Source organism: Haliotis rufescens, unplaced genomic scaffold (genome assembly GCF_023055435.1).
Source record: "Haliotis rufescens isolate VD_foot unplaced genomic scaffold, xgHalRufe1.0.p SCAF_39, whole genome shotgun sequence".
NCBI lineage: Eukaryota > Metazoa > Mollusca > Gastropoda > Lepetellida > Haliotidae > Haliotis > Haliotis rufescens.
Genome location: NW_025964101.1, coordinates 2,451,389 through 2,463,688, shown reverse-complemented (window position 1 = coordinate 2,463,688; position 12,300 = coordinate 2,451,389). Strand labels below are relative to the sequence as shown.

Here is a 12,300-nt window from a genome sequence, read left to right as displayed (position 1 = left end):
TAATTACCCAATGAAGCCGTATGTAATTATATATGTTTATTTACTGTTTGAATTTGGGCATCAGGTATGCATGGTCTCTACTGCAGTGAATAATGCACAGAAGTCCTACGTTTTGCTTATGGTAACTGAGACATGTATTTCTGTGAGCTTGTGTGACATGTTACACTTGGGCAGCTCAACCATGATAACTCGTGTTTGATGGTTGGTCAATATGGACAAGCGAATTTTTAGCGATTAATTCTCAAGTGACAGGTTCACAAGTTTGATACTTCCACACCCCTGCTTGATTCAGTAATAACTACTTACTGGCGTCATCAGATGACAGAATGGTCACATCTGCCAAGAGGAAGTATCCGAAGACTGTAATAACAAATAATGTCATCAGTTATGAGAAAAACTATTTGTATAATGTGTTTTTTCTCTTATAGAGTAACTGTTTATGTTGTCTTGCTTTTTTAATTAATTGTTTCATGTCTTCAGATCTCAGAGGCTTCAGTTTGATGTGTCATCACCCAATGGTATTCTGCTCGTCAGGGAAGTCAGTAAAATGATAGTTACTTATGGTAGGTATACAGACGTGGTAGATCCAAACAGTACTGTGCATACACTTGCTTCTTATCCATGGTGAAGTTGATAAGTCATCTGCCTGGAGACTGCCTCTGTGGTCAATTGGGTAGATTGTCTTCCCAGAGACAGCCACCATGGTTCAGTGGTCAGATTGTCTGCCCGGAGACTGCCTCCTGGTCTAGTTGATCAATCATCTGCCCGGTGATCCCCTCTGTGGTGTGGTGGTCAGATCGTCTGCCCGGAGACTGCCTCCTGGTCTAGTTGATCAATCATCTGCCCGGTGATCCCCTCTGTGGTGTGGTGGTCAGATCGTCTGCCCGGAGACTGCCTCCATGGTCTAGTTGATCAATCATCTGCCTGGTGATCCCCTCTGTGGTTTGGTGGTCAGATCGTCTGCCCAGAGACTGCCTCCATGGTCTAGTTGATCAATCATCTGCCCGGTGATCTCCTCTGTGGTATGGTGGTCAGATTGACTGCCTGGAGACTGCCTCCATGGTCTAGTTTATCAATCATCTGCCCGGTGATCCCCTCTGTGGTGTGGTGCTCAGATTGTCTGCCCGGAGGCTGCCTCCATTGTCAAGTGGATAGAGCATCTTCCCGGTCACCACATCCTTGGTGTAGTGGATAGAGCATCTGTCCGGAGACAGCCTTCCATGTTCTTGTGGATAGAGCATCTGCCCGAAAAGCAGAAGGTTGATGCAGTCTGCAGCTTTCACCACTTGTCCTTGAGTAACATTTCTTCTGGTCTCGAGCACAGCTTTAGATGCAAACTATCAAGCTTACTACGCTACATTTCAAAACAAAATCTATTTGCTTAGAAACTTTTTCTGCTTGACTTGACTTCTCTTTTTGATTTTTTTTCAGGGTCAAGAATACTCACAATAGGAGAAATAGCCAAAGATCAAATCTACCCATTAAAATATCCTTTTTGTTCGTTTCTGACTTCATTCATTTGTGAGTAAATGAAGCAATGAACCATCTTGTTCTCTATGGCAATGTTCTTCTAGTTACACCAGTCATGTATATATTTAAGATTGCTTACACACAATCATGTATTTCATTCTCGGCCTTGTATGACCTGTATTTGGGCTTTACACCAGTTACCTCTTTGCGTGTAGATCAGAAAACACATCCATACAAAGTTGTGTCAGGTGGTCTTTCTAATCAACCAATCAGCATAGAGGCTTCTCAATTCTCGATCGGCATATCATGTCTCTGTCTTGAAAATGAACTTAAATGGAAAGTTCTGAATGTAAATGATAAGGGCTGTGCCGCCATATTGTTGTGGATATTTTGTGCATCCTGTTGTTTCTGAGTGCCATGGCATCTACACCTAAAAGGGAGTACAATTTCAAGGAGTAATGATGTTTGTTTCCTATGTGTTTTCTTTTGTTGAAATCAAGTTTGTAAAGAAATGAAGCCGAATCATTTTAGGATGGTGACATCTAATTGGCACAAGAACCCACCTATCCAAAAGATGTGATTTTAATGAGAATGAATTGATAGTATTTAATCATGTTAATTACTTTTTTTATTCACTGGAATTCACAGGGGATATTAGCAGTTTTAGTACATTCACTAATATGTGTTTGACAATCACATTGTTTCAAGGAGTATTTCCTTAACCAGCGCCATGTTGAAAGGTATCTCCATCTGTTTCTCAATGCTGAAGGCAGCACTTTGTGGGAACTATGTCAATTTTGGTGTCTTCCGTCTCTATGGAGATGATGCCCTTGACAACGCCCTTGGCATGTTTGTCAAGCTGCTGTTGTCAATATCACAGAATGATTTGCTAGTAAGTATTCCATTTTAATATAGAGAACAATATGTTTGACAATTTTGTATTTTTGACTGATAGGAAAATTACAGTGCAATTGTATCTCAATAAATGTGTCCTATTCAGAGGTAAGGGACCTCCATGTTAAAATGATGAGATCAGATTGGTCCATGTGATCTTGATTAAATACTGTGTCGCCTGCCTTGGGGGGTAATAAATTTCTCAACGGGAGAATAAATCTTTTATACAATGTACCCCGCCACAAGCAGTACTTGCTGCATGAGGATTTCGTAGAGCGGAATTGAAGTCGCCAGTTTGAAACTACTGACATACAGCTCATGAAAGCTGTTTGGTTTTTTTGATTGGCTAATGTCCAATTCTTGTTCATCATTTCATTGGTTGGTCAAAATTCATGAAAGGTCGAAACCGGTAATGGGATGTCCTCAGATCTTTGTTTAGCGGTAGATCTGATTGTAATGAGATTGGTGAAGCCCCATTCTTGGTGCCCTGCTGTGATGTTGCAGGACTATTTGTGAAAGTGACTGAAAACCCTACTAACTCACTATAAGGAAGGGGGGCATGGGTGGCCCAGTCGTCTAAGGCGCTGCGATTCGCTGTGCAGAGTTGCGTCCCTTGGGCATGCTAGAAACCTATGATTGTGGGTTCGAATCCCGGTTCGCCCCGCTTATGTTTCTAGGTTTGTCAGCACCATACCCGTGCTCGTGGGTTTCACCGAAGTGGTAAACGTCTGAGACCTGCACCAATTCGGGCTTTCCTCCCACACGCCGTGATATAACTGGAACACTGTTAAAAGCGGCGTTAAACCCAACTCACTCACTCACTCACTACAAGGAAGATAGGATCGGGAGTATGAACCTAATAATATTACATTATCTTGCAGGACTTCCCGAAATTGAGCCAGAATTATTACGGTCTTCTAGAATGTCTTGCCCAAGATCATATGTCATTCATTAGCAACTTAGAACCTCAAGTCTTTCTCTACATTCTGTCCACAATTTCAGAGGGCCTCACTGCTCTTGGTGAGTATGAGAATGATTGTGCTTTGTTTCCTTATTGTATAGGCTCATTCGGGAATCCAGGTTACAATAGGTCCCGAGCAACCTGTGCTGGTCGTAAGGGCCTCACAGATGGGTTGGTTGGTGAAGCTCTGGGACTTATGTGTGTACATATAGCCTGATGCATGGATTGTTGCTGCCTATATTGATCACTGAAGTGTCATACTATGAAGGGCTTGATTGCTGAAAAACTATATTTACTGAAGGTGACTTAGATTCTTGAACAGCTGATAATAATACTGGTCATCAGAGTAAAATGATGTTTGTTTGCTGTAAATTGATTACTGAAGGTAACAAATGTGATGGGTTAGGAGTAATGAATGTTATCTTGTATTCCCTAGTCCAGTAGTGATACGATTGTATCCTGTTGCAGATACAATGGTGTGCACTGGCTGCTGTGCAACACTTGACAACATCATCACTTATCTGTTTCGTCGTCTCACCGTCAAAAAGAAGAAGACCCGTGCTGGCAGTGTTCCCGACAGCGAATCATTCCTCCGAATACTTGAGCTTCATCCAGAAATATTACAACAGGTTGGTGATATTACAACAGGTCTGGACCCATGAAGATCCGGGGTAGAATAGGTCTTCAGCAACCCATGCTTGCTGTAAAATGTGACCATGCTTGTCGTAAGAGGCGACTAACGGGATCGGGTGGTCAGGCTCGCTGACTTGGTTGATGCATGTCATGAATCCCAATAACGTGAATCCCTGGATTCCCAACGCGTCTGTAATATTACAAGGTCAGTATTATTACAACGGGTCAATGATATCAACAGCTTGGCAATATGGAATTTGTGGACTTGTACACAGCAAACATTCCTTTGTCTGGTGACAAGGTGAACTGATAATTGACCAAAAGTGGTGTTTTATCACAAAATAATAGATGCAATCATGGTAAATGAACTGAATTATGTTACAGATGGTTAGTTGTATTACAGCTTCAATTAGCTCCGATTCACTTGTTATACTTGTTTACCTGCTCCGTTGTGTTTGTTGATGACAACAGCCTCAAATCCTCAAACTTGCTGATGATTCTTGTACAGCTGTTGTCCAACATCATCAGATGCCTCCAACTTCAGTCCTCTGACTCACTCATGATTCTTGGGTAGCACCTGTTTGATAATGACACCAACTTCAGTCCTCTGACTCACTGATGATTCTTGTGTAGCACCTGTTTGATAATGACACCACCTTCAGTCCTCTGACTCAATGATGATTCTTGTGTAGCACCTGTTTGATAATGACACCAACTTCAGTCCTCTGACTCACTGATGATTCTTGTGTAGCACCTGTTTGATAATGACACCAACTTCAGTCCTCTGACTCACTGATGATTCTTGTGTAACACCTGTTTGACAATGACACCAACTTCAGTCCTCTGACTCACTGATGATTCTTGTGTAACACCTGTTTGATAATGACACCAACTTCAGTCCTCTGACTCACTGATGATTCTTGTGTAACACCTGTTTGACAATGACACCAACTTCAGTCCTCTGACTCACTGATGATTCTTGTGTAACACCTGTTTGATAATGACACCAACTTCAGTCCTCTGTCTTACTGATGATTCTTGTGTAGCACCTGTTTGACAATGACACCAACTTCAGTCCTCTGACTCACTGATGATTCTTGTGTAACACCTGTTTGACAATGACACCAACTTCAGTCCTCTGACTCACTGATGATTCTTGTGTAACACCTGTTTGATAATGACACCAACTTCAGTCCTCTGACTCACTCATGATTCTTGTGTAGCACCTGTTTGATAATGACACCAACTTCAGTCCTCTGACTCACTGATGATTCTTGTGTAACACCTGTTTGACAATGACACCAACTTCAGTCCTCTGACTTACTGATGATTCTTGTGTAGCACCTGTTTGATAATGACACCAACTTCAGTCCTCTGACTCAATGATGATTCTTGTGTAACACCTGTTTGACAATGACACCAACTTCAGTCCTCTGACTCACTGATGATTATTGTGTAACACCTGTTTGATAATGACACCAACTTCAGTCCTCTGTCTTACTGATGATTCTTGTGTAACACCTGTTTGACAATGACACCAACTTCAGTCCTCTGACTCACTGATGATTCTTGTGTAACACCTGTTTGACAATGACACCAACTTCAGTCCTCTGACTCACTGATGATTCTTGTGTAACACCTGTTTGATAATGACACCAACTTCAGTCCTCTGACTCACTCATGATTCTTGTGTAGCACCTGTTTGATAATGACACCAACTTCAGTCCTCTGACTCACTGATGATTCTTGTGTAACACCTGTTTGACAATGACACCAACTTCAGTCCTCTGACTCAATGATGATTCTTGTGAAGCACCTGTTTGATAATGACACCAACTTCAGTCCTCTGACTCACTGATGATTCTTGTGTAACACCTGTTTGACAATGACACCAACTTCAGTCCTCTGACTTACTGATGATTCTTGTGAAGCACCTGTTTGATAATGACACCAACTTCAGTCCTCTGACTTACTGATGATTCTTGTGTAGCACCTGTTTGACAATGACACCAACTTCAGTCCTCTGACTCACTCATGTTTCTTGTGTAGCACCTGTTTGACAATGACACCTACTTCAGTCCTCTGACTCACTGATGATTCTTGTGTAACACCTGTTTGATAATGACACCTACTTCAGTCCTCTGACTCACTGATGATTCTTGTGTAACACCTGTTTGACAATGACACCAACTTCAGTCCTCTGACTCACTGATGATTCTTGTATATCTGCTGTTTCAGATGTTGTCGACAGTGTTGAACATCATCATGTTCGAAGACTGTCGCAACCAGTGGTCCATGTCACGACCCCTCCTTGGTCTCATCCTGCTCAATGAAGAGGTGGGTGTCTCACATTCCTCATGTTTAGTGCACATGAAGCCTTGGTCAAACTTCACGGGTTACAAACTCAGAGGCAATTTATCATTAGGATAACTGGATACCATGAACAGAAGCTATGTGGACCAGGCCAAAATAAAGTGATACTGAGATTTTGACCATGTAAATATTTCAGCTTTAATATCTGGAAAAAAAACCTTGAAAACATATCTCATCAAATCCGTGACAACTGATACCTTTTTATGTTCAGTACATACCTCATTCTGATTTGTAGAGAAGAAGAAATTTGCAGCTAATCCAGATTTTGAAAGTTTTAGTTCATTTTTCAATTGGAAAGTCAGGTTATGTGATCTAGATTTTAGAAATAACTATCTTTGAGAAAGTCAAATACTCTGAACATCCTTAAGACTACTCAGTCCCAATTTGCTCTCAGGGGATGAAGACTAAAATTGGCAAAACCTTATTCACCATAATATCTTTCCATTTTTGGCTTAGAAAATTGACAAAGTGGGTGTGCTTGTTCTAAGACCATGCAGAACGAGTATGATTGAGATTAAGTAGATTGTTTGGTGATTAACGCCGCACTCAGCAATATTCCAGCTATATGACAGCGGTCTGTAAATAATCGAGTCTGGACCAGACAATCCAGTGATTGACATCATGAGTATCGATCCACACAATTGGGATACGATGACATGCATCAACCAAGTCCGTGGGCAACTCACTCATTTACATAAGCAAGTTAGATTATGACTGGTAAGTGATTTCGTGGTCACAGCTGTTGATTATGACAGAAAGTTATGAGATTTCTCTTGTTTGAATGTAGTATTTCAACAAGCTACGAGAAAGTATCATCTCCAGCCAGCCCGCGGAGAAACAGGCCACCATGGTGCAGTGCTTCGAGAATCTCATGGACGGCATTGAGAGGTCTCTCCTCACAAAAAATAGAGACAGGTATGTACCAACAAAACATCAGCAGAGTGTGTGCAATATACTACTAAAGTAGGGTCATCCTGTACTTCTTTTGAGTAGTATATTAGAGACGAACCCAAAAGCTACAAGGATTATCTGAGTAAATTAATTTTGTAAGTTTCGAGCCCTTGGTGTGGAGAGTAGATTTGTAGATAATCTGTAATTGCAAGTAGGTTATCACCGCCCTGCATTATTTTTCACCTGCAGATTCACACAGAATTTATCAGTTTTCCGGCGAGATGTCAACGACTCATTGAAAGCTTTAAGCAACAGCCCTTCATCCTCCTCAACATCTCTCGACATGATGAACTATGGATAACACTGAGTGAATGTGTGCATGTGTGTGTGTGTGGATGGGATATAGACAAACATGTATATACAGACTGTGTGATCCTAGAGTGGGTGTGCTGTGTGCTTGGATGGATAAGGTTTGTTACAGCTTACAGTACAACTGACAATAACGGCAGGTGGAACTGGAATACTTAATTGAACAGGTGGTTGAGGCTGCCATATCCGACCGCTGGAGGTGTGAAAGGGTTTTGATATATGTGAAAGTGCTAACTGTCACTAGGCATGCCTGAATTGTTTGTATTTTAGCTTTGTGGCGTGTATTATTGATGCAACCGTGTGACATAGTTTCTGCAATATCAAAACCACTGATTATGTCACTGTCGTATTAGCTGCTTTGAGAACATGGGTTTAGATAAGCAGGTGCTTGTATGGTTACCATGAACTACATGTGATGGTACTTGATGGAAGGGAGACATGGCGCTGACAGTGTTGTCTTGTCCAGCCAATGTCCTTAAAGCATTCACCAGATGCGTACAGTGTCTCTCGAAACCAGTGGAATAATGCTAAAAAAGGCATAAAATCAGACTCACTCTAGAATAGGCTGATATTGAGATCTCGACAGCAACTGCAGCATCTGATTAACACTCACGTCTTGTTACGAGAGTACCTCCCTTGGATCTCCTGCTCGGCTACGTTGGGCTGGTGCTTTGTGTTTGCAGCAAACTGTTCATTGGATTCAGGACATGGCTGGCGTTACAATAGACCATTCATTTTCAACCTGGGAATAGTTTTATTGGCATCATACCTGTGCTTGGTGGCGTTTCCCAAATGGTAAATGTCTAGGATCTGTATCACTTTGTGCTTTCGTCCCACATGGACTGACATGCCGTGATATGGCTGAAGCACTCTTCAAACCGGTGTTAAACCCAACTTGCCCACTTACAGTACTATGTTGAAGTAGTGCTCTGTGTATGCAGCACCCATTACAGAGTTGAGACATGGCTTCACAATATCAGATTTATTCTCAACCTGAATCTTCATCTGTCCCTGCCTCATCAGCCTACCAACTATTTGTCTGCAGACTGACTAGTATGTGTAACTTATGGATGTACGGGGATGTCAAGCTGAATCTCCACAATGGTTGGTGTGATATATTCCCCGTTCTCATTCACTGGACCCACTGTTCTCAAACGAGGTCCTATGTATCAGGGCTCTGACGGTGATGATGATGGTTACTAGGTCTGCGATCACAGTTGGCAACTTATCTTGAAATTCTACATCCCTGCTGCATCTGTATACAGTCCTGAATGTGTCTCAGTGTCGTTGCGCTAGCCCAGAAGACGTATATGTGAACACTTTGAAGGTTAAATGGCCTAAGGCCTTTAAATACGATACCAATCAATAAAGGTAGAATCCTGTAAAATCCTTTCTTGTGAACACCATCAATAATGGTTGAATGTCGAAAAGACTTCCTTGCGAACACCATCAACAAAGGTTTCTTGCCAATATGCCATTTCAAGATATTACAATGTGTAGGTTGTAAGTAGGTTTCTCTTCAAATCTAGTTGAGTCATATTAAAATTATTTTTTGAAGGGGTCAAGCTGGGCAAGCTGCTACTCACAGCAAGCTACTCCTTGGAGCACTTGTGTGAAAAATTGTTATCAGGCTGTGCTCCTTTAATAGTCAAAATGTAATTGTTGAGGTGCATGGAAAAAAGGTGTTTTAGGTATGTCTGAACACATACAATCTCATGAAGATCAGATCTTGTAGTCCGATAATGTACTCTCTGCGTGAAGATCTGAGGTACTTCATATTAGATACTATGGCACTCAGAAACAAGATGTAAAATATCCACAAAATAATTGTGCTGCTTTTCTTATTTACATTTGGAACTGATTTGTTAAGATCGTTTTGGAGATACAGATATGCAGGTCTGAGGGCATTGCCTGCGTGTTCTGAGAATTGTGAAGCCTGATTTGAAAGTTCACCTGATGCAAAATTTTGGATCGTCACCCTGAGGGTCATTGTATCTGAGTAAAAGATCTGATAGTAATGAGATTGCAGACACATGATGGGGTGTGGAATTTGTCCTTATACATGTCTACTGTGGGCTCAAATTGTAGCCCATTTATTGCAGTTGTGGTGTTTTGTCTTGTAACTGAGTAGAGTGTTCTGTGTCAGTAAAGTCAATAGGCTTTATAGACAAATGTTGAAGGAAATATTAGTGATATGTTAGTGATTGATATGTGAGTTCTGTGTGTGTAAGAGGATATATATTTGTGGTGATTGGTAAGGAAGGAGTTGTAGTTTGGTGAAGACTGGCACGAAAACTCTGATTTATTTAAATTCGAGCTACTCCATTCCTCCGTTGGTTATCTCAGCAGCAGTGTTAATGACATTCAAGCCAAACTTTGTTGTAACAGCATTTTTCTATTGCTGAAGTGGTTTTGTTGAATTGCATACTACTGAAAATAGGTTACGTTAAAGAATTAGGGGATACTTAACTTTTTTTCAGTAGTATGCTTTCCTCCGAAGATTTCACACGTACACGGCTTCTTTTCCAGTTGTTACTTATATCCGAAATAAAGTATTTTTTGTTTTGGGTATATTCTGGTTATTTCTAAACCGACACCTGGTACACATGTTTGGGGCCATACTGACACTCACCCAGCCTTCCTAATGTATAATGTTGGACATTTTCATGGCTGTTTCATTATTCAGTACTAATTATGCTGGTGCAGTTCTAGACATGTTTATTATATCAGCTTAAAATGGCTTTAGAAGCGAAATATTTTGCATTGATGAGTCCCAAGATTTGCTTAATGTTATTATGCATTCCTTACAACCAATTCCTGAAGTTTTGACGACTAGCTAAGTGTATCCAAGTCTTTGTTCTTCTCAAAGAAAGGCTGTTTCTAGGTAAATTAAATTTTGGACAAAAGATTAAAGAACTTTATTATTTGCATTTAAGATATGGTAAATGTAATGAAAGAATGAAATTTGAAAAGTTTTATCGAAATCAAAATCAGAGAGAACTTATATTGTGTGTGTTCTTTAAGGCATGCTGTAAAGAAAGGATTGACAAGAATTTTATTGTGTGATATTACTAGATAAGAGAGCAGTCTTCAGGAATACTAGCATAGTGTCCTCTAACATACATGGGCAGAACCAGATTAGTTCATTCTCACAGAGGGAACACAGTGCTGGTGGATGTGCATGTGCAAATCATGCCTTTTGGCTTGATATCCCTGTCAACAGAATGGACTGCTTTGGGCCACACCTTTTTAATTTTATGTTTCACAGATTTATTCCAGCTTTTCCACACAAGGTCGGTCAAAATAAAAAAAATTAGCTATGTCAATTATTTGTTTATTCATTCATATGAAAGTCGTTCTGCCATGGAGTTAAAGCTGCAGCTGGCTCCTTGAATCACTGATAGTGATGCTGACATGGAATTTATATATAACATTTTTTGTCGAATAATACGGTCCATATTACTAGTGGGAAACATAATAAGAATAAATATTTTTATGTTTGATTTATTTCTTAGACCAGCTGCACTTCAGTAGAGGCGGCAGGCCCGTGAAACGAAAAATAATAAATGTGTGGCCTTATTAGTTCTCTGGAACCCATATAGCTTTATGAAGAGTTTCCTTCTTTCCTTTTCTAATACATATGATTTATTCGTCACATTTCTAGGATAATAATATCAACAACAGATCAGTATTTGGTGTAAATATATGACAATTGTACAGCAAAGGCAAGGTTTGTGTGAAGAAAGGCAATGTTTTCATGAAGCAGCCTAGCAGGTGGTGCTACAGTATTTAACCTACTGTGTGCAGTGCAATCTATGATACAATGATTACTGAATGAGTTTGAGCCCTTTGTAAACTTTGGGACCTGTCATTCATAAGATAGTGGTGCCTTTTGGTGGGAATTGGGGTTGTGAACAATAGTCATAACATACAACATGCACTTTGGTGCATAAAAGGTGCATTGACAGTTATTTTATTGTTAAAGTAATATGTTTGGTGTTCAGTGTGAAATTTTGTGATTTGTAAGGGCCAGGTGGATATGCAATTAGGGTGCATTTATAAATTCTTGTACATGTCCATTTTGGGTTGTGTCATCTTATTTTATGACTCATTGAGCATGAAAAGTCTCCCACTTACCAGTTATTGATGACAGGTCCCTGAACCCATGGAGACTGAAAGGATGGAGAGGTATGAGGGCTTGCTGGGATATTTTTGTATATGATAAGTGCTATCTATGTACTGTCATTGTGAAGTAGCGAGACAGGTGTAAATGGTGCAGCAAGATGCTTGTCCTACCTACAACCACAATTTCATGAAGTACTACAGGTGTGTGTGTGAGTACAAAAATTGGGGAAAAATAAATAGTTGAAAGATATACTTTGCCTCTGTTTTCTATTTCTGCATTTTTGTATTGAAAGTTTGTTTTTGAAAGGCATATGGACGTCTGGTAAGTCAATGTTATGTATACAATTTTGCATCCATATTTAAGGCCTATGATTTTTGCATATGCTAATATTGAAAATGAAATAATATTCATCTTCAACAGATATATTGCAAACAGTACACATACCTTAACATGAATCAATAGGTCTTCAGCAACCCATGCTTGCCGTAAAAGGCGACTATGCTCGTAAGAGGCCACTAACGGGATCGGGTGGTCAGGCTGATGCATGTCATCGTATCCCATTTGCGGGGATCAATGTTCATGA

At 40.4% G+C, this 12,300-nt stretch overlaps 1 protein-coding gene across 2 annotated transcripts in view; it reads left to right on the top strand.

Annotated features, from left to right (window-relative positions):
• LOC124147207 (exportin-7-like) overlaps nucleotides 1-11,966 on the top strand; it is a 43,847-nt gene extending 31,881 nt beyond the window's left edge. For both annotated transcript variants that reach the window (XM_046517842.2, XM_046517841.2), the window contains exons 23-30: nucleotides 481-563; nucleotides 1,432-1,486; nucleotides 2,203-2,362; nucleotides 3,246-3,384; nucleotides 3,794-3,954; nucleotides 6,197-6,295; nucleotides 7,119-7,246; nucleotides 7,472-11,966. In XM_046517842.2, coding sequence (XP_046373798.1) covers nucleotides 481-563; nucleotides 1,432-1,486; nucleotides 2,203-2,362; nucleotides 3,246-3,384; nucleotides 3,794-3,954; nucleotides 6,197-6,295; nucleotides 7,119-7,246; nucleotides 7,472-7,583 — 937 coding nt within the window. In that variant the 3' untranslated portion in view covers nucleotides 7,584-11,966. The remainder of the gene's footprint in view (nucleotides 1-480; nucleotides 564-1,431; nucleotides 1,487-2,202; nucleotides 2,363-3,245; nucleotides 3,385-3,793; nucleotides 3,955-6,196; nucleotides 6,296-7,118; nucleotides 7,247-7,471) is intronic.
• The last annotated feature ends 334 nt before the right edge of the window (nucleotides 11,967-12,300 follow it).